The sequence below is a fragment of the Sphaerodactylus townsendi genome, linkage group LG01 (genome assembly GCF_021028975.2).
Source record: "Sphaerodactylus townsendi isolate TG3544 linkage group LG01, MPM_Stown_v2.3, whole genome shotgun sequence".
Taxonomy (NCBI): domain Eukaryota; kingdom Metazoa; phylum Chordata; class Lepidosauria; order Squamata; family Sphaerodactylidae; genus Sphaerodactylus; species Sphaerodactylus townsendi.
Window position 1 is genome coordinate 30,850,428 of NC_059425.1, and position 26,697 is coordinate 30,877,124.

A 26,697-nucleotide genomic window follows, 5' to 3' on the forward strand; every position below is an offset into this window, starting at 1 on the left:
GAGCCCAAATTCTCCTTTTAAATCCACCTTAAAGGGAGAATCTGGGGTCCTAGTTAATGGTCATTGAAAGTGATGCTGTTTTGTGGTGGATTATCCCCCACCGTGAAACAGCATCACTTTCAATGTGGAGTAGTGGTTAAGAGCAGGTGCTTTCTAATTTGGAGGAACAGGGTTTGATTCCCTGCTCTGCTGCTTGAGCTGTGGAGGCTTATCTGGGGAATTCAGATTAGCCTGTACACTCCCACACACGCCAGTTGGGTGACCTTGAGCTAGTCACAGCTTTTCGGAGCTCTCTCAGCGCCACCCACCTCACAGGGTGTTTGTTGTGAGGGGGAAAGGGCAAGGAGATTGTAAGCTCCTTTGGGTCTCCTACAGGAGAGAAAGGGAGGATATAAATCCAAACTCTTCTTTTTCTTCTTCTAAACTGAGGACCTCAGATTCTCCCTTTAAATCCATGCTGAAGGGGGTGGATTTAAAAGGAAATTTGGGGGGTGCCTGCTGTCAGGGGTGCAATTGTTAAGCTACCAGCACCAAACTTTTAGGGTATCTTTAGGAGACTCTCCTAATGATACCACCCAGGTTTGGTGAAGTTTGGTTCAGGGGGTCCAAAGTTATGGACCCTCAAAGGTGTAGCCCCATCTCCTATTACCTCCCATCGGAAACAATGGGGGACGGGGCACCCCCTTTGGAAGTCTATACTTTGGACCTCCTGGGTGGTATCACCTGGGTGGTATCACCTGGGTGGTATCAGTAAGAGACTCTCCTGATGTTACCTCCCAGGTTTGGTGAAATTTAGTTCCGGGTGTCCAAAGTTATGGACCCTCAAAGGTGTAGCCCCCATCTTCTATTCTATTAGCTCCCATTGGAAACAATGGAAGATGGGGGCACCCCCTTTGGGAGTCCATAACTTTGGACCCCCTAAAGCAAACCTCACCAAACCTGGCTAGTATCATCAGGAGAGTCCCCCAAACAATCCCTGAAAGTTTGGTGCTGCTAGCCCAAACAATGTGCCCCCTGCAGGCCAAGAACCAAAAAACACTAAAAATGTTTTTAAAACCCACAAACGGGTGGGCAGAGCTTCAGACATGAATGTGGGGGTTCAAACCCGAGAACCCCCCTCTTACCTACGTGCTTGGTATGGGCGGTTTGCTGCTGCGATGCAGCAGCGCCGTCCTGGCTCCCCTGAAGTGGCGCGAAGACGCCGCTTCTGAAACTCGCTGGGCGGTGAGTTTGTTGGAATACACCAGTTGCCACCCGTTGCCAAGCGAACAGCAGCGGGTGGCAGCCGTTGTATTCCCGTGGCGCTCCTGAACAGCTGCCTGCCTTTTCCCTGCCTTTCGTCGCTCCAAGGAGGGAAGGGGACATGCCTCCTTGCCTCCGTCGCTTCAGCCATCGCTCTGGCCAGGGGGCGTGTCCCCTTCCCTCCTCGGAGCGACGAAAAGCAGGGAAAAGGTAGGCAGCTGTTTGGGGCGCTGCGCAGCCACGCAGCCTGTGGGGCCATTTGTGCGAACGCCCCCTGGGCTTGCATCAGCATCAATCATGCTGATGCAAGCCTGCAAGCCTGAATGTGTGGAACTGCCATGGAACATAGCCACTCAAATTAGACACATTACAGATAAACATTAGCACATTGTATCTGAGGCCGTTTTTGCATGGCCAGCGAGCGGGGGTGCATCAGCATAAATTATGCTGATGCACCCCGCCCTGGACAGTTTGCACAGATGGTCCTGGTAGGGGTGCAGGCGAAGGCACAGCCTTTGCACAGACTGCGCCTTCCCCAGCCGGCTTACCTTCTCCTGCTGGCTGCCGTCGCGTTGCAGAGGCCAGGGGACACACCCCTCAGCTCGATACCAGGGGGCGTGTCCCCTGGCCTCCACAACGCAACGGCAGCCAGCAGGAGAAGGTAAGCTGGCTGGGGAAGGCAGGAAGGAAATGCCTCCTCCCATCTGCTGCCGTTCGCATGGCAGCAGGTGGAAGGAGCCACATTTGAAAAACCTCGCTCATGGAGCGAGGTTCAAAAGTGGCATTTCTGCGCCACTTGGGCGGCACGAGCACGACGCTGCTGCCTGCTGTGTGAACTCCTCCCCAGGGAGAGCGTTTTTGCTGTCCCTGGGGCGCTGTATTCCGCCTGTGCAGAAACAGCCTTAGTTTCCTGATTGTGAAACTATACCTAGTTGGCTACAGGACAATAAATTTAGGAGAAAAGTTGACCCAATTAGATTATTTACAGATACCACATCTTAGATTTTCTACAATAGGTATGCAGAGGCATTCCTCCCATTGGGCAAAGTGGGCAGTTGCCCTGGGCGCAGCCCTGTGGGGGGCGCAGGTTTGTTTGTGGGATTTTTTGTATTTTCAGTGTTTTTCCATTTTTGGCCTGCAGAGGGCGCACTTTTTAGGCTAGCAGCAGCAAAATTTCAGGGATGTTTTGGGTGACTCTCCTGATGCTATCACCCAGGTTTGGTGAGGTTTGGTTCAGGGAGTCCAAAGTTATGGACTCCCAAAGGGGGTGCCCCCATCCCCCATTGTTTCGAATGGGAGCTAATAGGAGATGAGGCTACACCTTTGAGGGTCGATAACTTTGGACCCCCTGAACCAAACTTCACCAAACCTGGGAGGTATCATCAGGAGAATCTTTTACTGATACCACCCAGGTTTTGTGAAGTTTGGTCCAGGGGGTCCAAAGCTATGGACTCCCAAAGGGGGTGCCCCATCATCCATTGTTTCCAATGGGAGCTAACAGAAGATGGGGGCTACACCTTTGAGGGTCCATAACTTTGGATCCCCTGAACCAAACTTCACAAAACCTGGGTCAAAATATTAGGGAAGTCTCCTAAAGGTACCCTGAAAGTTTGGTGCTGCTATCTTAACAATTGCACCCCTGACAGCAGGCACCTCCCAAATTTCCCCAGATTTTCCTTTTAAATCCCCCTGCCTTTGACATGGATTTAAAGGGAGAATCTTGAGGTTCTGGAAGTTTAAAACATTGAAAGTGATGTTAATTCAGGGTGGAGGAGAATCAACTCCAAAATAAGATGATTACCTTCCAATGTTGTTTAAACTGGGAACCCCAGATTCTCCCTTTAAGGTGGATTTAAAAGGAGAATCTGGGCTCCCTAGTTTAACCACCATTGAAAATGATGCTGTTTGGGGGTGGATTCCAGCATCACTTGTTTAAGCTAGGGAGCCCAGATGCTCCTTTGAAACATTGAAAGTGATGTCCCCCAATTGGGGGTACTGGATACAACACCATAAAATGTTTTCATAGCAGTAATAAAACATTTTGAAAGCATTTTGAAAATGTTTTCAAAAAATTATTTCTGCTGTGTGGCATGGCTTATTGCTGTGCTCAGATTTGTGAGTTGGGGCATGTTCTATAATGTGATGGTGACTTTGAAACAACCTGGTGTAAAAAATCATTGCTTGGTCACAGTGGGGGAGGGTGGCTGCCCATGGGGGGCGACAAACTCCAGTTTGCCTAGATACGCCACTGGGCGTAGCTACAAGGGGGGTGTGCACGTTGCATTGGGCACGCGCCTGGGGGGGGCATCAAACTCAGGTTTTGCCCAGGGCTCCAGTTTGCCTAGTTACACCACTGTAGGTATGCACAGATATGGACATCGTAGTGTATGTCAAATGGTCATGAAAACTGAGACTTTTAAACATCTGTTTACCAACTTTGTTTGGCACTTTACGGAATTCTTTTCATGTTCTATATCTAAGTGCATCTGTCTTCTTCAATGTAAGTGCTTGTATCTTTATATTGGAGGGAACCTCTCCCTACAACTGGTTCTTCATTTTTCAATCTCTGTCTGCTCTCACCCATCTCCTCCAGACTCTTACGTTACTACTGTGTTCTCTCACTGCCTCTTTCCTGCCTCATCTCTGTCTCTTTCTTGAACATACACCACCATGGTGTAGTTTTGTTTGTATGGGTTACTAGGCAACCTCCAAAATAGCAGTTGAGGCCTCATAACAGTATTGTGAGAGCTCAGCTTCAACCATATGGGGAGTTTTTAAAGTCCCCCCGCCCTTTTTTTTAAAATTTATCTGCAAATGTGGGGCTGTCCCAGGTTTGTAGAAACCCATGATGCTCCTTTTCATACATGACCTCATTGGGCATATTTTTAATCTGCATTCTGAGGCTATGTTCAGAATTAGATATGGGGGGGGGGGGGTCCAGAAGGACTCAGATTTCATTTCCCCTTTCCCTCTTGCTTTGTCTCTTTCCCTCTCCTAAGCAATGCTGACAGCATCTTCCCTTGCATCCTTTCCCACCTACTCATCTACCTTTCCGCATTTCCCTCCACCTTCAGCTTTCTCTTTTTAACTCTTCCTCTATATAGCTTTGCCTTCCCTTACTCATTTGTTTCAACTGTTTTTATTTTCTCTGCCCCTCCCCTGTGACACTAATGGAGGCAAAGAAGCCTCAGGAATTTTGGCTGGGGTTGCCTAGCAATCCTCCAAAAAACACTGAGACCCCAGTGGGATTATTTACTTTAAAAATCAAACAATGCTTCTTTGATTTTAGGGCAGTGGTGGTGAACCTACGGCACGGGTGCCAGAGGTGGCACTCAGAGCCCTCTCTGTGGGCACGCGCAAACAGAGTGCCCCCCCACCACACATCTAGCCTGGCCTGGAACAGCTGGGCTTGATTATTAGCATTAAACCTAGTTTTGGAAAAGCAGTGTAGGTAACCCTGTTAAAACCCACTGATTTTCATGCAAAGAACTAAAGCGCGATCCTCTGAGGACCTGAGTTTCCAGTACTGCATCCTGCAAAAGGAACCAAACTATGTAAAGGTCTACCCTTGGAACTTTTCACTGGGATGGAGGTAATATTGATTGGCTAATCCTATTAGCTGAAATAAGATTTCTACTTAGGAGTGAGATAAGTTACATCTGTTGTCTCCCTTGTAGAAGAGTTTGCAGAAAAAGGGAAGCATGACTGCTTGGGATCTTTTTTTATCCATCCAGCCCAGACTTTTATGGAGACATCAAGCATGTTTATTTTGGTTTATTGCCTGAAGTTACAGGGGAAGATGTCAGTAGCAGACAATATTTTTCTCATCAGAATCAAAAATTCAGCAGAGTTTATGCGGCTAGTCTCATGTGATCAGAACTTTCTGTGCCATGAAGATGCTGCTTAGAGACGTTTGCTTTGGTCTTCCCAGTTATTGCTGATGGGTTCTGCTGGCAGACTGGGGCCTAGGAGAGAAAATACCGCCTTAGTTGCATCAGTTACTCTACTAGTATACAGTCGATTTTTAGATACTTAATGGCAGATTGAGAATTGCAAACTGTGTTTGAGACTGTTCATCCTTAAATACATATATGGGATGTCTGCAACAAACTGTCACTGTCTCAAGCTGTTCTCAGAAGTATGTTGAAGACAGAAGTTCATCTAAGAAGAAAAAATAATGACCTTCACATTACTAGCCTTTTCTTATCCCGCACAGAAAAATATTCCTGAAACTTAGGATAAACAGCACAAATATTCTGTAGTTTTTCAGTCAGTCTCCATATGCTCTGTGTTTCTTCAACTATTGTTAGATGCAACCATGGTGATGAGACCATAGTGGTTGAACCAGGTAGGCTCTTGTTTACTTATTCAGATTATAGTTAGCCTGCCTTTCTCTGTAACCAAACTCAAGGTAAGTTTATGCACTTACCTGCTCTGAAACGATGGTATAGAGAGGAGAGTAAATCTCAACTGGGAATGAGATAGAGAGAGAAAGTTAATTATTCGGGTAAACCAGCAAATTTGTGTTCAGACCTCACATTCACATTGTCTCTCTCACCTGTTCAGGGCGTAGCCTTTCACCGTTGTGATGTTCTGACAGAGGGACTGCACCTCTCTGAACTATAAACCAAAGCCAATAAAGAACATTGGTAGGAATCTAAAACAAGTCCCCAGGAACTGAAGAACGTTCTCCACTAGACTGCCTGCAACAAGTTACCTTGGAGCGGAGAAGTCAGCAAAGCTGGATTTGAATAAAGAGAGGAAACATGGAATGGAGGGGATACAAGGTAGCAGTAGGCTACCCCCTTACTCACCACTGAAAATGTTGAGGTTGGAGTTTGGGGTTTCCTGTTGCTGCCGATTATTGCTAGCACTGGACCTTGTGGGAGGATGTAGAGTGAAGTCATTCAAGCCAGGAGTAAGGGAAGAGGAGAAAGAGCTCCTGAAAGAAATTGTTGGGGGTGGGAGGGGACAGAGAGTGAGAGAAGTGTAAGCCAGGGAGCATGGCTGATTGACAGAACATTTACTTGGCATACAAGTAATTGTATTCATTAATAGTGAAAATTACAAATAATGCTAGTTTGATGACGTATTTCATGGTGATGCAACAGTAGCATCATATCATGGTGAATATGGCAGCACAACTCACCTTAGAACTTACCTATAGAATAAGCTTTGATTGGAAGCTGCAGAAGGACTTACTGGAAAATAGAAGTAACAGTATTATATTATACATGGCATGGATGGTAGAAGTCAATTAAAAAGACATGAGAAGAAGGCACATGGTATCTCATGCAGGATGTCTAATTCTGGATACAAATGAGAGGAAGATGATCCACTGGACAGCTGGAATCATTTTTCCCTCTCTATGGAAGCAAGAAACTTCTATTCCATTATAAGCCACAGTGTGATCCTTGGATTGAAAGCCAGGGTTTTGGTCCAGGAAAGCTGTATTTGAAATCCTGGGGCAAGGAGGGGCAAATATTCTATTAGTTTTGGCCCTGTGTTGGCAGGTTGTCTCAAATAATCTTTGAAAAAAGTAAACATGTCTGAAATTCACTTTATGCCTCCAATATTTCTTACCATTTCTAGAGCTAGCTGTGGTTGTCCTTCCATCATTCATCCTGGTGCCCCCTGTAGCATACTGGATAAAAACAAGAGCCTCACCAAAACTCCATAAGGAACAAAGGATGGCACTCATCCTCCCTCTTCCTTTTCTGGCAACAGTGATGGTTGTAGTGGAGTGGCAACTCACATGCCAGCTTTGTAGATGGCTACCTACCATGGAGGAGATGGAGTCCATAGAAGAAGAACGGCTATGAGAGACAGAGGCACAAAATATCAAGACATTCTTGATGAAGACTGGATACTAACAGCCAATTGTCTTAAAGGTTTCTTTGTGTAATGGCAGATTATAAATGCTTTTATTAAATAAACATTATCCACTTTGTATTAAACCCAAAGAAAATGAAGTCCCTTCTGTACCTACCTGACCACTTCACTGGAGAGCCGGAAACTGGGCCTTGGTGTAACTGTCAATTACGAGACAAAGAGTCATTATGAAGAGGAAGCATGGAACTGAATCCAGTGGTAACAATGTATGCTTTGAACATCAAAGTTCAATTCCTGGCATATTTTACTGAAGGAATCCAGGGCAAAAAGACAAAGGAAAAATTTTCTATCTCAGGCTCTGGAAAGCCCAATTGGGCTACACAAGACTATCTAGAGAAATAATATTTACTGAGTGGCTTTGAAGCCATGTGTGGCTCTTTGAAATACCCTTGTGGCCTTTCTGAGCACTGTTCACCAATATGGAATTTAGTCCATGCTTCAGGAAAGAGGAAAAAACCTTTGTTCAATGGTCTTGCAGTTAGCAGTTGGCTCCCTGTGGTGAGGCCACATACTACAAGGATAAAAGTAAATGTGGCTCTTTTGGTTGGTGGTGATTGTCAGTGTGTACCTCTGTGAGTGGCACTGATTCATTGGTCTGACATGGAGTAAAGTAGATTCTTATACATCCAAAGGGGAAGCAATACTCATTTGCTTTCAGACAAACAGATGTATTTCATGGCTTTCATACCTGAGCATATTATATCATATTCCTGTAAGAAAAATACACAGGACTCCATGTGTCCAGTGTGTGGGGGTGGAGGGGGGATGTTCTGACTCTATACATTATCAAGAACAGATTTGCTCTCAGATGTAAAAAGGCAGGTACTTGTGTTAACTATGCTATCACAAGCACATTTCCCCAAAACATATGAACATAAGAAAAGCCATTCTGGATCAGATCAAGGTCCATCAAGTCCAGCAATCTGTCCACACAGTGGCCAACCAGGTGCCTCTAGGAAGCACACTGCAGCAGCATTATCCTGCCTTTGTTCCACAGCTCCTAATATAATAGGCATAGTTCTCTGATCCTGGAGAGAAGGCCCCCATTATCCTACCTGACTGCAGTGGAGGTGTGACAGCAACTGGTCTTGGAGTGCTGTTTCTGTATGAAATGAAAAGGAGTTATGTTCAGTCATGTCTCTTTTGTCTCAGATGTTCAAATGACCTTTAGCTCCAAGCCCAGCATTCTCATTCAGGAGAGGCCCTAGGGCATGGATTTCCAATGTGCGGGCCATGGGCACCATGGCACCTGCCTACACCTTTTCTGGTGTTCACCAAGTGTTTTTCAGAAGTGGATGGGGCCAGGTAGGACTTTTGCCCAACAAGGCTTCTGATTGACTCTTGGAGATTTGATTGGTTGTGAAGATTTTTAAAAAACAAGTTTCAGTCGCAGCTGCAACCACAGCACAAAGGAAGGTTGTGGCAAACATTTGGAGGCTGACTCCACCTCCACCTGTGGCAGCCATTCTGTTGCTGTGCCCACCTTGCTGTATCAGAATTCCAAATGTGTCTGCAGATTCAAAAAGGGACCCATGCATTGGGGTATCAGTAGGCATGTTAACAGTGCTACATCAGACCATTTTGTTGGCATGGGCTCAAATAACCTAGGCACTGGCAGCGTGATTGGGGCCAAAGGTGCATGAGTAGGCAACAGTCATGGGCTCATTCCGCACATGCAGAATAATGCACTTTCAAACTGCTTTCAGTGCTCTTTGAAGCTGTGCGCAATAGCAAAATCCACTTGCAAACAGTTGTGAAAGTGGTTTGAAAATGCATTATTTTGCGTGTGCGGAAGGGGCCATGGTTTATGTCTGCCATCACCAACCAGACCTGCGCAGCATCATGCCTATTCAAAATGCTATCAGTACTCCTGGCTCTCCTTGGTCAATGCATGTTTGGTTAAGTGCAACCTGCATCCAACCCCATTTCCATAGGTATGCACTGGGTGGGGCATTTGGGCCCCAAAAGATGCCTGTCCTTGTCACATGGCATAGTCATTGTCAAGGATGAGAGCAGGAGAAACTGTGTCATCTTAGGAAGGACTGGCATTTATGGTTGTGAGCTGGTATTGATAGAAACAGTCAGGTTGGAAAAAACCTAATTACTATCAGACCTATATGTTTTTGCATAACGACGACTCCTTCTAATAAGAGTAGTAACTAATTATTTGCTACAGAGTTCTGGTGGGATGTAGCAATCAGGATTCCAGAACTCAGAATGGCCAGAATCCTCTATGCTGGGGGGTGGGGGAGAGCTGGTTTTCCTGTCTTTCTTGAGTTTCCGTATGTGACAGTTAGAGAGCATCTTTCAGCAGGCCCCCATCTGCTCCCCCCCAGAAGGTGGAGGGAGAGAAAGCAAATAATCAGTTTAATAGGTTAGAAATCCTTCTTTCCTATAATCTCCACCTTCACTTCTATAGCCTGTATACTTTCTCTAGATGTTGGTAGTAGAATAAAGTTTTTTAATTGTTCAAAATATAAAGGGACTGACTTGATTCCTCCTTGTAAGCCTTGCCCTTGCCCACGTTAACAGCCCTAATTGTCCTTCTAGCTTCAAATTGTTGAGAGGGGTCAATAGTGGGAGATGGTGGAAGCTACTGAACAAAAAACACCTCAGCTCTTAAGAGAGTTGAGAAAAAGTGAGGGATTTCTACAGGGGAGATTTCTACAAGGGTTTCCCTTGGACAAAATGAACTCCTCCTGACTTTTGGGCATCTGCCTTCTGTCTGGTTGCACAAATAAAATGAGAAATAACCTGACAGACACTGGTTTTGGAAATGTTACATCATTATATTTGAAAAGCTGCAGCACCTAACAATTGTCCAAATTAAGTAAAAGACATACTAACCTACTACCATGGAGATACTGGGGAGAATGATGCTGAAAGAGAAAGAGGGGAGTGGAGGGGATCTCAGGATTAAGTATATACAGGCAGAGATTCCCCTTCCTTACAAAGACAAATGCACAGAAAAAGACGAAGTGACCCCTTTCAGTAGATGGGAGTCAGAAACCAAAACATACAGAAGTGAGCCTGCCCTCAGCAAATAATTCCTACCTTTAAACAGCTGAGAGTCTTCTTTAGTTCATCGTTTTCCTTCTGCAGAGCTTTCAGCTCCCTAAATATTTGGTGAAGGGGATACAAGATAAGGGTAATCTGATAAAGCAGTCCTATGACTCTCTTCTGCTAAGTCTTCCTTCAAGGGAGAAGGACCATGGAGAATGTTGTTCTTTTCTGATGGAGAAAGGCTTCCTCTTTGTTGAAGAAAATCTTTCTCTGTTAGAGGAGGTTATCTCGGCAAAGGGGAGCCCACTGGGATCCCAGTACCACCACACAATTGTCTCTCACACCCTCGGAGTACCCACTGGGAACATGTTGGCAATGACAGAGAGCAACAGCAAGATATCTGAAAAGTTACCTTCAGATTATTAAATCATGTTAATGTTATCATGACGAATCTTATATCCACGGATCTCGTATCCTAGACCAAGTGTCTCTGTCCAGCAAAAAGAGATTAAATACTTCCTTTCACATAGCTGGAAAAGAATCTGGAGTTTTTCACTGGCATGACTTCTGTATACATACAAGAAATGCACATAAAATTTTGAAGAGGAAAAAAAGGAATATCAGTGCAGAACAGTGCTGAATTGCCCTTACAGATAGGATAAATATTGCTATATGAATACACCCTGTGAATAAAAAGTACATATGCCTAAGAATAAAATAGGAACATTTCTAATTTATCCCTGGTTTTTAGGTCATTGTTTTCATAGGAATATTACTTTCTGTACATCTTGAACTGCAAAGAAAATATTTTATGTAAAATAAATAGAGATAAATGGCTCACTTTTCCTGGGTAGTTAGCTTCTGTTGAGCCTGTTGAAGAGCAGCCTTGGCCTTGGAAGCCCGGTGTTTGTAAAAAGAGGCCAACAGCTCCATCTGGCCTTTTTGAAACGTCCATACCTAGGAAAAGAACCAAGAATCTTCCAGCCAGAGAGCCACACAGAGCTCTAAGATGTTTTGATATGACCCAAATAATTATCAATGCAATCTTTAAACAGAGTAACATCTTTCTAAGTGCAATGACTGTGATGGACGTAGAAGGAATTTCTTTCTATTTGTTAGGAGCTAATAGGAGATGGGGGCTACAGTTTTGAGGGTCCATAACTTTGGCCCCCCTAAACCAAACTGCACCAAACCTGCATTAGGGCAGTCTCCTGATGAGACCATGAAAGTTTTGAGAATGTGCCTTCAGAAATGTGCCCCCCCCCCCCCAGCCTCCAACCCCCATTGATAGCAATGCAGAAAACTCAATGCAGAACAAAGTTCCTCGGGCAAATTTCTGGGATGTTCCTGCAGGGGGTGCATTTTTGGATGTATCAGCACCAAAATTTCTGGTTATCATCTGGGGACTGTCCTGATGGGACCCCCCCAAGTTTGGTGCAGTTTGGTTTAGGGGGTCCAAAGTTATGGATCCTCAAAAGGGTAGCCCCCATCTCCTTAGCAAAGAATGGGGATGGGCACCAAACTTTTATGTACCTCAGATTGGTTATTAACTAGTTATTTAACTGAAGTTGGTTTATACATATACAAACATGTGTGCACAATAATAGCCTTTCAGTCATTAGAAATCAGGTTAAATGTTTCACATTAAGGGAAATGGCTGGATCATTGGACAGGGAATCAGCTACAAGGCCTCTGCTTTCTTGGAGAAGAAGACTTTAAGCAACCCTAAAGCAGCTTGAATATATCTCAAGCACCCTTTTGTATGCCACTTTTCTCTCTTTCTTTCTGCTGTCTTCTCTTTCCTCACTATTTGCAAAACTCTACAAACTTATTATTTCCTTGCTTCATTAAATTATCTAGAATCAGGAAGAGCTCAGCTCCCTTGTAGTGCTCAATGCTAGGGCTTTGTAACATGAAAGAAATATGGTAGCATAAACAAAGTACTCTGCTTATATGAACATATGCAGAGTACCTTTCACATCCTGCTCATCTAAAACAATCATGCAGACATCAGCCATGGCCCTCTTTTTAAAAGTTTTTTGTATCCTACATAATTCACTCTTATTAAATCTGCAAAATATCCTGCACTCCATTTTAAAACTGCTGGCCTGTGGCTTTTCTATCAAGCTGTAAAACATCTTTTTAAAAGCATAAGACTCTTGCTTGATCATATCAGAGGTCCATCTAATCCAGTATCTTCTTTATCATTTAGAGAACAACTCACAGGCAGGATTGCAAAGATGAAAGCCTCTGCCCTGTTCCTGCTCTCAGCAACTGGTATTCAGAAATGGTACACCCTGAGATTCCATTTAAACTTCACAGTTAATAGCCATAGACTGAGCAATTCTCCACAGTTTTTCCAGTATTCCAGAAATGGCCACATCACAGATCTAAGCAGAGGCAGGGGCGTACCTAGGCAAACTGGCGCCCGGGGACAAAACCTGAGTTTGGCCCCCCCCCCCCCCGGCCTGGCGTATGGGCGGCCACCCTCCCCCACCGTGACCAATTTGGGCATTTGGGGTTATTTTTGGTGTTTTTTCGGCCTGCAGGAGATTTAGCTAGTTGGCACTATGATTGGTGTGGGTACCATCCAGATCGTCTTGATGATACCACTCCGTGATGTTTGGTTCAGGGGGAAGCGTTATGGACTCCCAAAGGTCCCTCCCATTGTTTTCAATGGGAGCTAACCTGAGATGGGGGCTACCCATTTGAGGGACAATAACTTTGGTCCTCCTGAACATAACTTCACCAAACTTGGGTGGCATCATAAGAATAGTTAACAGATGATACCCCTGAAATTTTGGTGTCACTAGCTGTAAAAAATATCCCTTCCAGGCACCCCAAAATTTGCCCAAGATTCTTTGTTTTGCAGTGACTTTGCTCCACTGCAGCCACGAGGAATTTCTGAGGTGGCTGCACATTTTTTGAAGATAGAGGCACCAGACTTTCAAGGTGGCTCCAGGAGGGCATCCTGCTAATTGCATCCAGGCTTAGGAGACCTTTGCTTGTCCAATTTTTTATGGGCCCCCCAAAGGCTTATTTTGTTTCCGCCCTGCACATGAAGCCTGCTGGGTGAGTTTTCCCAGAACTTCAGCCTCCCACCCACCCCCCCAAAAAAGCAAAGCTCACTGCTTGATGCTACATCTCAAAGGCCTCTTAGATTACTCTTGAAAGTTCAGCTTTTGTCTTCAAAATGTGGAAACACAGCACATCTCAGAAATTCCCAGAATCTGCCCGCCATCAAGCCTGCATGATGTGTAGACAGTCTGTGGTGGGAAAGGTTTCCCACTATACTTCACTGGTTGTTATGTGCCCAGTTGGTTTCTAGAGGGCTGTCAGGGAGGCACTGTGGTAGTGGTTTTTCTCTGGCTGGCATTATTTTCTGGTTGCTACAGGGTCTCGAGGAACCCAGCCAACTTTGCTAAAGTTTGCTCAGGATGGCTCTAATGCTGTGGGCATCAGGTTCACCTTCAACTCGGTGCCCACAGCATTTTCCTCTTCCACAATAATATTTTAGCAAATTCTGCTGGTTCCTTTCAGGAGACTCTCACACCAGCAGCCCTACAGGAAATGCCCCACTCAGAGCAACATCCCTACCACAGTGCCTCCTGTTGAAACCTTCACCACAGAGCCATCTTGGGCATAAATAGATAGCCCCATTGAAGTCTATGGTGGGGAAAGTAATTTTTCCCACCACAGAACTTGCTGAAGAGCCTGGCAAATTCTGGGAATTTCTGAGTGTGTAAGCTGGCTGCACATTTTGAAGATAGAGGCACCAGACTTCTCAAGGTGGCTCCAAGAGACCTTGAGTAATAGCATCCAAGCTTGGTGAGCTTTGCTTCTGGAGTGGGAGTTGAGAGAGTTCTGGGAGAACTCAGCCCACAGGCTTTCATGCAGGAGCAAGGAAACAAAAATAGCCTTTGGGGCCCCATAAAATTGAACCCCATAAGCAAAGTCTCCAAGTAAACCTGATGCAATTAGCAGGATGCTCCCTCCTGAGCCACCCCTGAAAGTCTGGTGCCTCTATCTTCAAAATGTGCAGCCTGCCTACACACTCAGAAGCCCCATTGGCTACAATGTAGCAGTGTCACAAAAACAAAGAATCTTGGGTAAATTCCTGGGGTGCCTGTAAGGGTGTATTTTTTTCAGTGACCCAAATTTCAGGGTATCATCTGTTAATACTCTATGATGCCACCTTGCCAGGAAGTTATGTTCAGAGGTTATTGTCCTCAAATGGGTAGCCCTTATCTCAGGTTAGCTCCCATTGAAAACAATGGGATAACCCTTTGGGGGTCCATAACTTTGCTTCCCCTGAACCAAACATCACCAAATTTGGGTGGTATCATCAGGACAGTCTCTGGGTGGTACCCCGAAATTTTGGTGCCGCTAGCCTTAAAACTGCGCCCCCTGCAGGCCGGAACGTGAAAAAACACTTTAAAATGTAAAACATACAACTAATTCTGGAAAATGTTGGCTTCACTGTGGACTCAATGGGGGGCCGGGGACAAAGGGTACCCCATGTCCCTAGGTAGGAACGCCACTGAGCAGAGGTAACTGCCTCCCTCATCCTTTTGTTTAATACCAAACATATAACCTGCCAACAAGCTCTGGGGAATTTGAAATTCACATATTGTGCAACTGCAGGCCTGACTCTTTCCAAACCAGGACCACTAACTCCCTGGCCCTGGCCTCTTTTTCTCATCTCTCGAACACACACACACTTCCAGTTGTTTCCAATTGAGCTGGAGTTGATATATTGCCTGTGCAATATTTTGATTTTTGCCACCTCCTTTCTCTCCCTTTCTCTCTTTTGTTTGTCAGCCAGTGTCACACACTTTAGAATTCAGAATAAAGGAGTTAGTTCCCAAACAGTATCTTATTGGTTAAATAGTATTTGATATACCGCCCAGAGCCCTTAGGGGATGGGGCAGTATATCAAAGCTAATCAACAAACAAACAAACAAACAAATAAATACCTGTGAAATATGGGCAAAAAACTTGAGTGCAGTTTCAATAGGACTTGTAAAAAACTTTTTTTCTTTGCCTTGAATCTGCAGGGCAGGAAGGAAAAGAAAGCTAGATGGGATATTACGGATTGATAAGTGGCCCCCTCCCCAATATTTCCCAGATAGGTTAACACATTTCAGATATTATGTTGTCTATCTAGATTTAAATTCCTCTTTTGCCATGAACACAGTGGTGTGTGGTGAGCCACTCAATTGCTGTGCATTTAATTGCTGTATGTTGGTTGAATCTGACCAGCTCTTTCACTGCTGAAAGAGTGAAGAGGGCATCCCCATAGACCACTCCAAAGCTGTGCTGGGAATTATGGGACCTGCATCAACAACAGGAATGTGAGATGGGAGTTGAATTAAGAGTTGTTGTTAGATGAAATGGAGAAAAAATCTGGCTGGATCCAACCCTATATCTGTTTTGGGAATGCGCAAAATGTCCAAACCTATATCCTTTGTGGGAATGTATAAGATGCAAAATATTTTTTGAATTGAAATTGCAGCATAAAAGGTTGATGCTTGTATCTGCTTATGAGAAGAGCTTGTATATACTGATCCCCTTCCCCAGTTCTCCAGGGGACCTGATGTTCCTTCAGGCCTCAGAGAAGTATTTTGTCTGGTAGCCCCCCTCCCCCACTCCCTGCTCAACTGAAGACCAGGCTGCCTTTTTCAAAAGAACAGCAAAAGGAACATTTCTATCATTATCATATGCTCAGAAGACCAACACTGGCAACCCAGAATCTCACTAATGATGACGATGAAAATATGAACACCATACAAATATAATTTATGTGTTGCAAAGAGCTGAAAGGAAGCAGGCAAGTTCTTGTCTTAGAGAAGTTCCAACTTACTTTATCATTAAGAAGCAAATACTTGCAGTTTGTTCCACAAAATGAGCATTTATCTGCCGAGATTTAAACGTAAAAGTTAGTGAACACTGCCATTAATAATACTAATAATCTTCCAAATATATAAGATGGGTCAGTGCAAAATCAGAATGCAGTCTTTAAACTAACTAAAATAGCATTTAAAAACTGCATTTATTAAGAATCCAGTAGAACCACTAATAGTGTAAGGGGGGGGGGGCAAAACCACTCAGGAGGCACCGTGACCCTGCATCAGCGTAAATAGTACTCGCACCTGCATAAGGGCCATTTATGCTTGCGCAGAGGCACTTATACTGGTTCTATGGAGCCAAACAGCAAAGTGCCACCATGGCGCCACTGCTCCCAGAGTGTAGCAGCTTGCACCGAAGGGGGCATTTCCAGGTGCAGGGCTGGCTTTAGTCAGCTTTCTGCCTGGGAACACCCCTATTTTCTGGCTCAGACGTATGCTGGCAAAATTAGTTGCACAGCCCATTGAACTGCATAGGCTAGTTTCATGGCGCCACTTTGGCCTTGCTGTCCATGACTTAACAAGCCTCTTTAGAGGCATCGTGGCTGCACTTTCCTGACGGCGGCGCAACTACACTCCCCCCACCCACAGCAAATCAGAATTGCCCAAATCTAAGTCACAGACTGTAGTTTTCCAGTTTAGCGCTTTTAGGTCACAATGATTTCAGTGAAAAAATTTTTTAATGTACAGTTTCTGACATCTTAGTTTTTGATCCATTACTAGTAGGATTGCAATTCTAGCATATTTCTTTCCTCCTGAAGTCTTAACAGAACCAAAGAATGATGGCATTATTTACTATCTGAACCATCTGCTCATCTAGCTAGCTAAAAGTGCAACCCTGACGAGGGCAAAAGCAAACAGGGAGGTGGCAAAGTACTACACTCTCTGAGTTACGTCAGCAAAGCACCCTGATGGCACTGCACCTCAGCAGGGCAGTTTTATGGCAATGGTACAGTGTAGTGCTGGTTCACGCTGCTGCTCTTGGGGGAAAGGGGCAGACTCAGGAGTGTGGCAGAAATTAGCCAGCTCTCTAAAGTGCCCTAGCTTGGTAATGGCCCCAGAACCAGTGTAAAGTTACACCTGTGAAAACTATGATATAGGCCACATATGCTTATATAGAATGGAAAAACGTTTCTCACTCACAAGCCACAGCATAGCAAAGGATTCTGACAACAGCTGCAGTCAACCCCTTCCCCAGCAACAACCAAAAGCCCTCATTGCACCCAGACACCGCAGCTATACATGATATACAGTCATGGAGAGATTGTGAAGGAGCATCCCCGCAGAAATGATGCATATTCAGGGTAGCTCATCAACTGGGTCATCCGATTTTCCCTTTTGCTGTTTGCAAAATATCAACTTCAAGGTTTTTTGCTGCCTCTTGACTCTCACCATGTGAGGCTCAAACCAAGTGCCCTGGCCTTGCTATTCCAGAGCCTTCCTACTGATTCATGCCTATCTTTCCAATGTTCTATGCCTGCTCCCATGTGGTTGGTGGTGATGTCAGGGTTGCAGTGGATTGCCTACTATCTTATGGCATGACTCCTTTCCCTCTGCCTTCTTGGCCCTGTGACTAGAATGCTGGGCTTGGGTGTGTGGGGTGTCAGGGTCAACAGCCAGTGACTGGATGCACCTGAGTGTGACACTCAGAGGGAAATCATCAGGCGCATCCAGTCACTTGTTAGTAGGTTCTGTCAGGTTGCTATGGTCAGGTTTCTATGCAGTCTGTGCCCTCTGTATCATTATTTCCCCTGCAGAATATCCATAGGGAACAGACCACTAGCATCTCAGGTGCACTGGTAGCCAGCTGCTTCTACAATGGCAACCCTCAGGCTTGCTCTGCTCATGTGCTCATATTACTTGTCATTGCATTCACTTCTTGAACTTCATTTATACCCCACATTTCTTCCCTATAGGAACCCCAAATAGTATACATCATTCTCTCCTCCATTCTTCCCTCACAGCAACCCTGTGAGGTAGGTTAGGCTGATGAGACAGTGTGATTGACCCAAGGTCACCCAGCGAGCTTCTATGGTAGAGTGGGGTTTGGTACCTGGATGTCCCAGATCCTAATCCAACACTCCAACTACTGCAGCGCACTGGCTCTCTCATAGCTGTAAAACTCTGACAACTCAACTAAAGTACAAGATTTTGTGAAAATTTTAACTATCACCCACACAGGCAACACAATTTTATATAGGTATATGCAGTGTCCAGTGAATGTTTCTTTTTCATTCATCATGGAGAATGGGAAGGAAGCATTCACAAGTGCTTAGGTATTCATTCTCAGACACAGCACACGTATCTTGTCACTCATACCTGTGCCAACACATTTTTTGCAAAATATGTGTCCACAGCTAGCAGCATAAAAGTCAGATCCTTTCTGGGTGAAGCACTGATTGCAATGAAACCAATCCATGTTGCAAGTGGTGCAGATGAGGCAGTTCTCACTGAGGTCCTTTCTGTAAAAGTGGACAGGAGAAGATGCTAGTATTTACTGAGAAACAATCAAAATGCAGAGGTGGATGGATATAAATCTATGACGATATATGGATGGCTATTTACTTTTTAAAAAATAGATAGTTGTTAAAAGATGGATGGGCACGTGGATTTATATATGTGGAGGAAATGGATAACTGGAGCATTTCTCCATAGCAAGGAATTGATGGGTGGCATGAAAGCACACAAAAAGAGATAGATACCTACATCAGTGACTTATATAGTGCTGTCTTAAATAGTCTTTTCTAAATTTACTGAATTTTCTGGGCTGAGAAGATTTTAATTCTGCTTCGACTGGCACTATGAGTGAAGGAACTATTACCTACTCCAACTATTCACAACTAGTTAATTAGCTAATTGGTATTTATAGTATGGTTGAGATCACTGACTGTTTCCAGAAATCTCATAAACTTTGGTGCATCATCGAGTCAAGGTTAAGTTCTTCCATTCCATTTTATTGCCATCAGCTAAACAAGCATGCACTTAAGATCTTTCCCGTTGCAAGAGGGCAACAGTGGAACAGAGAAAGTCTCTAAATATTAGAGTTCCATTTCTGCTGCATGCTAAGAACATGATCCATCCAGTTCACCCCTTTTTAGTTGCATTTGATTTGTAGGAATTAATCCCATACTCAGATTTCTCCTAATGAATTCAATGACTACATTATGCTGATTAGATCATGCTCTTGGTCTTTTAGCATTGCTGCAGTACTTTTTGGAGTGTTCTGTATTATGGAAAGATAATAAATCAGATGTTCCTGCTCTAATGTCTACTATATGGCTAGATAACTTTTGGGGGCTTTGGAGACAACCAAAACAATACTAAGCCATTTGTTGGTGAATTATTTATAATGTAAATGTTTTGTGAAGGAAAAAAGTTTAATTTATTACATATTATTGTGTATTTAATGCCAATTAATCATATATTTGTGGCTTTTTATTCTGATTAGTGTAGCTATTCACTACCAAAAGTGCTCATTATCATTTATTGTTACCTGTGGCTTCTAATCTAATTAATCTGTAAGGGACTCCATTGCCCTTTTTTCTATTAGTATTTTATTCAATCCTTCCATCTTGACTGAAATAAACTTGTAGAAACAATTTGGCATCATTCCTTCATCCAGAAACTTAAAAAAAATAATTTTGATACTATTAACATGCCTAGTGTCCTGAATTCCATGAAGGAAAAATGAGATGAAGCATAATAGTCATATTCCTGAATGTTGATGCTGTTAAAATGTGGCGCATAAGAACTTTATTTGATGCTCTGATTCATGGATATTAATATTTTTGGTATCCAATTGGGGGGGGGGGGGAGATGTCAGGTAAACATAAATTCTGAAATTAAAATTTCCAAACATGTTAATGGGGTGAGGGGTTTGCCCCTTCCAAGATAGGGCGGTATATAAAACTAAACAATAAATAAATACATAAATAAAATAAAAGTTTGTTCAGTAACGTTCCCCATACCCCATTTATGAGAAACTACAACCCTCTAATTCAGAGCACCAGTTTGCTGTGCTAGGTTATAAATTCATAAGATCAATAATAATTTATGATTGATAACTATATTTATATACTTTATAACTGTATATTTATATAATAATGTATAACTGTATGTTTATCTTGTGAAAGGGTTGCCTCCTTCTTGACACGCAATGTTTCTTCGTTCATCCCTTCTCTCTCGAGGCCTTTTCCATGCTATTTTGCTGCTTTGCTGCTGAGGGGGGTGACAGTTAAAAATGGCGGGAAAAGAGGCTTGTTTTGAAAGCCAGAAGGAGCCTTAATTTGGCGAAAAGCGCTAAAGGAAGAGCTCTGAGGGTGGGACATAGATTGTGGCAGGAAAAATAGATTATAAAATAGAAAAGGAGTGGAATTATACAGAGGGCTTCTGGGGTGGATTTGAGATGGTCTCTTATCCTTTTCTTAAGGTTACTGTGCACCTCAACTGTGAGGAAAATGGCAGGAAAACAGACTTGCTTAAAATGTAGTGTAAGGCATCAGGAGAGAATAAGGATGAAGGAACTGTTTTGAGAGAGAAAATAAGGAGAGATGGGACTATGGGGAAAGGAGTTCAAAAGACATTTGAGTTGTATTGTGGAATGATACTTGTTGGTTTTAGCATCCTTTCTGTTTTTATTACATTAAATTATTGCTGTTTCAACTGTAATTTATACCATTGTAAAAAATTTATTGGCAACCTCCTGGGGTGGATTTTTGGCCAAAAGGACACAAATAAGAATGCTGAAATAAAATTAATATGGGGAGAAAAATTGCAATTTAGGAATGGGAGGACTTAAGTCAAATGTATAGCTTCTGAAGTGATTTACACCTGCCCACATTTAACAACCCCCCCCCCCTGCAAAAAAAAAAAAACTTTACAGGTCAATAAATTCCAAATTTGCAGGAGTTTCCCAGTCTGGATCTGGTACCTCTATCACCCCCATTCTTCACCCACGGACAGGGAATGGTGGTGGTTGAGGTGCCAGACCCAGACCTGGAGATGGTGCCTGGAAAGATCAGGGACCTCAGTGGGGTGCAATGCCTTCAAGTCCACTCTCCAAAGCATCCTTATTTTCTATGGGAACAGATCTATGTAGATTGGAGATGATCAGGACATTTTTCGTCCCTAGTGCACACAATGATACATCTAGCCTGGTACGGTGACTCTACCACTGAGACAACCTTCAGCCAGCTACCTGAAACTGACTTCTGTTGGGATTGAAATCAGGCAGTGAGCAGAACTTTGACTGCAGTACAGCAGCTTACCACTCTGCGCCATGGGGCTCCTCCACTCAAGCATGGATGCATGCTAATACAGTGTTTAAAAGACAGTCACTACTAGAAGAAAAATAAACTGGAAAATAGGAAGAGTGGAGGACCTCCAGCAAAGGTCTGGAAGAATCAAACAAGCAGGGCACTGGGCGGTTGGAGTTCTGAGGTAGTAACAGTGCCAATCTGTGCCAATGTGCTTATCCTCCTTGGACAAGTCATCACATTGGCAACTCTAGATTGGAAAATTCCTGGAGATTTGGGGGTGGAGTTTGGGAAGGGCAGGGAGATTAGAAGGAATGGGATGCTTATATTAGTTTGATGCTCCAGGAGATGGTCCTTATATCTCCAGGATTCGCTACTTCTGATTAAAGTTTCTTCCAGCATGGCCAATTGGCCATGCTGGAAGGGGCTGATGGGAATTGTAGTCCATAACATCTGGAGCGCCAAAGGTTCGCCACCACTGGTCTACCCTATGAAAGCTGCCATTTTCTCCAAGGGAATGAATCCCTACTAGAGAGATTGGTCATAATTCTGGAAGAACTCCATGCTGCACATTACGTGGACATCCTTAATCTGGAATAGGTGATGTGGGGGTCCATGCTAAGAATTGCAATGCTATTGGGGCAGTGGGTAGCCAGACCCCAGACCTCACTATGCTTTGGTACTAGACTTCTGTAAGCCAATGGAAGTAGTAAAACTACTGGGTTTTGTTAGGTGTGTGGGTATGATAGGTTACCATCTCCAGCTTGAACATTTCTGGAGATTTGGGGTGGTGGTAGTACCAGGGGCAGAGTCTGTGAGGGTGATATCACATCCTGTGGTGTCATGTTCAGGACAAAGGTCAGTTTCCCCCCACCAATTGAAAAATTAAATTTCCTAGCACATATCACTTTCTTCTATAATTGCTTCCCACTTCACATTACTTTGTAGACTTCTGTATAGAATGCTAACCCTTGTATTGTTAATACTGCTGTTGGAGTAACTGACTACAATCCAGTTATGTTCCATTCAACCTAAAAATATTTCAAAGCTTTCTTCAGATTTTCCTCAGTATTAAGGAGAAAAATCTAGTGCATGTCAGCAAACTCAGTCCCATCCCGGTGTCAGTCCCCAACCTGTCTCTGAAATTTGGTAGCTTTACACAGAACTATCTGTTTCTCCTAGTCTGTAATATATAAATAGGAGAAGTCCTAGAGTATCCACTTTCTGGTAGCTACACTAGGACTTCCATTTCTCCTGACAATGGTATACTATCAACATTAATTGGGTCAGATCTGCAGTTTTTCCTGTGGTGGAAAAGGGAGGAAAAGTTCTCCACCAAAAGGAAAAAAAGCCAAAAGAATCTTGGCCAGTGGTTATGCATCAGGTGGATATAGAACCAATGGATATAGGACCAACCTAGGTGTTTGCATTCTTTGTTCATTTTTCCTGGATTTGGATCTCCAAGTAAGAGACAAGCAGCAAATGAACGCAGGCTAAATGAATAAAATATATAGAAGTTGCTATTTGTACATATTGCCTATATATTTATGAGGCATTTGTAACCCTTGGAAGCAACAAATTCTGGAGGCAGTTAAGAAATGTAATCCTTTTAATAGCAATAAAATGACCATAAAAATAAGTATCCAAAACATTAAATATGTTCTCAGCACTAAACAGCAATAACTAGAAACTAATCGTGAAGCAGTGTAAAAGTGTAAAGGTTTAAAACCTATCGCTGCATAAACAAATATAAAGACAATGCAAAATTTTGGATTAAGTCTCAGCTGGGGATAACAAAACTAGGTAGACAAAATATTAATTTTGAGGAGTGATTTGAAGAAAAGAATTCACACCTTTAGCATAATCCTTTAGTTTCCTTTTCCTTCCTGAAACTATACATAATAGAAATAAATACATATTCTAGCATTGTTTATTTTCAAACCTCACTCTCCACTCTTTGCAGCAGACTGTCTCAAATTTTAATCTTTAAGTTTTTTCTGAGTAGGGACCTACCTTGTATTCTGTTGAAAAAAAAAACCCCATGCATTTTGATGGCACTATTTCAGAAAAATAATGACAGTATTTTTCAACATCAAAGCTTCTGAAGTTTTAAAGTGGGGTGTTTCTAATCATGCACAGAGTACATTTACTTTTATCATTTGAGTAATACTATCATATTCACGTATCTGGCATTTGGAAAAACAGCCAAGCATAAGGCAGTAAAAGAGAGCTGACTTTGTGTCTTTCAAAAGACAGAACAGTTTTTCTCCTCCCCATATGACACTCTGCAGTTCCAAGAATTTGCTTTTCAATGTACAGGAGTTATTTGCAACTGGCCATCAGGGTTTGGCGGGGTGGGGGAGTGGAGGAAAGATACATTCCTCCAGTCCTACTACAAGTTCTTATCAGAATTCAGCACTGATTACTACCCATTGTCAGTCTCAGCGGCTAGCCTGCAGCATGTGCTTCAGTTTCCTTTGTTGGAGTTTTATGTCATAGGGCCCTTGTGTCACTGAGAAACGCAGGGAGGGGCACTGCAGTAAACCATGTGGCAAGATACTTTTCCAGGGAAGATCTCAGATTCTCTTATTCATGAAGGAAAAGGCAATGCTTCACTAATTTTTAACAATGGACACAATTTTTTCATTTAACAAAAATCAATACCAAATAATTGAAATAGAAGGCTTTGGGTGACATTTTGCTCAAAAACTACAGCAAAATAAAAGCAGAAATATTATGTAGTAGAGGCAATTCAGGAGCAGGAACTGGAACAGCTTGTTAAAAGGCTATGGATAGAAAAACCAACAGCAACAAATTGGCCATTAATATGAAATTAAGAAATTAAGTCTGTGAAGAATTTGTAGGTATAAATTGCCGGGGGGGGGGGGGGGGGGGACACAATGCTTACCAGCAGAAGAACCTCACTAAATGCAAGATAGCTGGACAAACTTAAGTAGATAGCTGGCAATTTGTTTCCTCTTTCTGGCATAGTATCTGGGTTCCTAATACTCCTTATAATGTGTACAGACTTTAGGGCATATATATTATTGTATATATATTATATATTATAGTAGGATTAATGAAACATGCAGAAGAATGAGGTGATGTACCATGTCAGGAATTAAAATCAAAGATCCCACTTTCTAGTGCTCAGCCTACAATAGAAAATCAGCACAGCCACAAAGCAAGTGAGCAAGCTTGTTCCCTGTTATCCTAGTTTTCCATTTTAATTTTTTTTAATTTCAAAGGAGCATTAAGACCCAGAATCTCCCACTTGGTAGCCTGCAGTCCTTTCTACCACTACACTCTCCTGAATGTGCAAACCTGGCCTCGGTAATCAATGCCTGTATTGTGTTCATACTGTAGATGTGGGAGTGAGCAACAATGGCATGCCAAAGGGCACTGAGCACATTGATGGCAAAGATGACATTTGAATGGAAGAGTTGCTGGTAAACACGTTACTCTCTTTGTCACTGCACTTCCAGCGCAGGTTAAAACAGGCACTCTAAGTTGTTCACAATACAGAGGGGTCAAAATAAGCAACATATTTTTGCAATATTTAAAGCTTCTGTCTTTTCATTCCAAATGCTCCCCAAGAAGATTAAAGCCCAACAATCCAGGTTATCTTAAGTAAGACCACCTGGTGACATAATGAACCGGCCTGAGCTGTTAAATGTTTATCAGGCCCTGCTCCATGACCCCTCTACCTACAGTAACTAGATGGAGGACCATAAAAGATAAAAGCTTTTCTATTACAGCCCTGTTTTGGAACACCTTCCCGAACCCCTCACTTAGGCCCTTTCCACACGGGCACTGAGTGGGGGTGCATCGGCATAAACAATGCCGATGCACCCCCCCACACACACTGGGACCATTTGCATGGATGGTCCCAGTAGGGGTGCAGGCGACGGTTGGTCATACCTTACCTTTGTCTCCTGGCTTCCGGCGCATCGCAGAGGCCAGGGGACACACACCCCTGGCCTGAGTGACGGCTCTGGAGTCGCAGGCCAGGGTGTGTTTCCCCTGGCCTCTCCAATGCGCCGGAAGCCAGGAGACGAAGGTAAGGCGTTTGGGGAAGGCGGGGGGTGGCGCCTTCCACCCGCTGCCGTTCGCACAGCAGCGGATGGAAGACGCCACTGTTGAAAAACCTCACTCCTGGACTGAGGTTCAGCAGTGGCATCTTCACACTGCTTGGGCGCTGCAGCAGCACCTGCTGTGCAAACGCCACCCCAGGGACGGCATTTTTAGCGTCCCTGGGGCACTGTTATCCGCCTGTGCGAAAACAGCCTTAGCACTAAACCTACTAACCCTATGATATCCAGCTGAAACTTTGTTTTGGCATGCATTTTATATTGCAATTTTTAAATTTCCCTGGTGCCTTATTTTTGTACTTTGTCAAATACTGTTGTCAATTCAGAACCAGGATTCTGTCAAATTTGTACTTTGTTAAACTGTTATTTTTACATTTGTTATATTTTATGCAGTTGGATTTTAAGATTTTATGCTTGCCTAGGCTGCTTTTATTGATTTGTTTTAGAAAATGCTCATTTTCCTATTAAAGGCACTTGAGAATGGTGAACAAGATGCATGAGTTTTCTGTACCCACTTTCGGAACTTTGGTAGGAATGAATTCAAACATTATCTATTTGGTTAGGATAGCCAGCAACCGATACTTCAAGTTCATGTATTTTTAAGATTTGCTTCCAAGGAGTGTGCCAAAGTTTCACACAATGAATAGAAATAATTTATATTTAAAATAAGAGGCAGAAATCATGTAAGAGTCAGGGATGGGCAGGTTTAAGTTTAACAATTTTCTGATATGGGATGTTTAATTTACATATTTCCCTCCTTCTCTGATACCATGAAGATGCCTCCTGACCCAATCTCAAAAGAAAGAAAATAAACTAGCAGTATACATTCTTATTGTCACCCCATCAGATTAGTGATTTCAATGAGATTTATTTCTCAAGATTCAGAATTCAAATGTAGGGTCTGTATTTGAGGTTTATCTTTCTGTGAGGAAGCATTGCTAAATAAACTTTTTTAACAAACACTGACAGAGAAGATCAAATCTTTTCAAGGAAAGTTTTAGAAGTTGTGTTTATAGTGAATGCTTCCATAAGCTTGCAGCTGATGTCTCCCAGAACTGAGATCTGCTTGATTTCACTACTGATTGAACTCTTTGGTCCTTTCAAGGTTACATGTGGTTTTCTTAGGCCGTTTCAATACGGGCCTCCCTGTTAAGCTCTCCACGCATACGGCAAGAATTCGGCCGGTAGCGTGGAGGCGAAAGGCCGACTTCGCGTAATGCACGCTTTTATCGCGGGCGGCTCCTCAGCAGAGGCCGACAAGCAGCAGGCGACTCCATGGAGTTGCCTCGCTTCACCCGTCCCACTCAC

General features: G+C 43.4%; 1 protein-coding gene across 2 annotated transcripts; it reads right to left on the reverse strand.

Moving 5' to 3' along the window:
• Positions 1–4,988: 4,988 nt before the first annotated feature.
• LOC125439459 (RING finger protein 212B-like) lies at positions 4,989–18,462 on the reverse strand. Of its 2 annotated transcripts, XM_048508568.1 has the most exons (15): positions 18,363–18,462; positions 16,001–16,053; positions 15,114–15,188; positions 10,979–11,094; positions 10,189–10,249; positions 9,982–10,013; positions 8,190–8,236; positions 7,232–7,274; positions 7,025–7,058; positions 6,826–6,886; positions 6,404–6,443; positions 6,057–6,184; positions 5,801–5,862; positions 5,672–5,712; positions 4,989–5,207 (listed from the first exon to the last, which is right to left on the reverse strand). In XM_048508568.1, the coding sequence occupies exons 1-15, from the start codon at positions 18,460–18,462 to the stop codon at positions 5,174–5,176; spliced, it is 927 nt and encodes a 308-aa protein (XP_048364525.1). In that variant the 3' UTR covers positions 4,989–5,173. The 2 variants fall into 2 exon arrangements, 1 of the variants encoding a protein (XP_048364525.1); XR_007245534.1 differs by lacking the exons at positions 4,989–5,207; positions 5,672–5,712; positions 5,801–5,862 and having other exon boundaries at positions 6,084–6,184; positions 6,404–7,058.
• Positions 18,463–26,697: the final 8,235 nt, after the last annotated feature.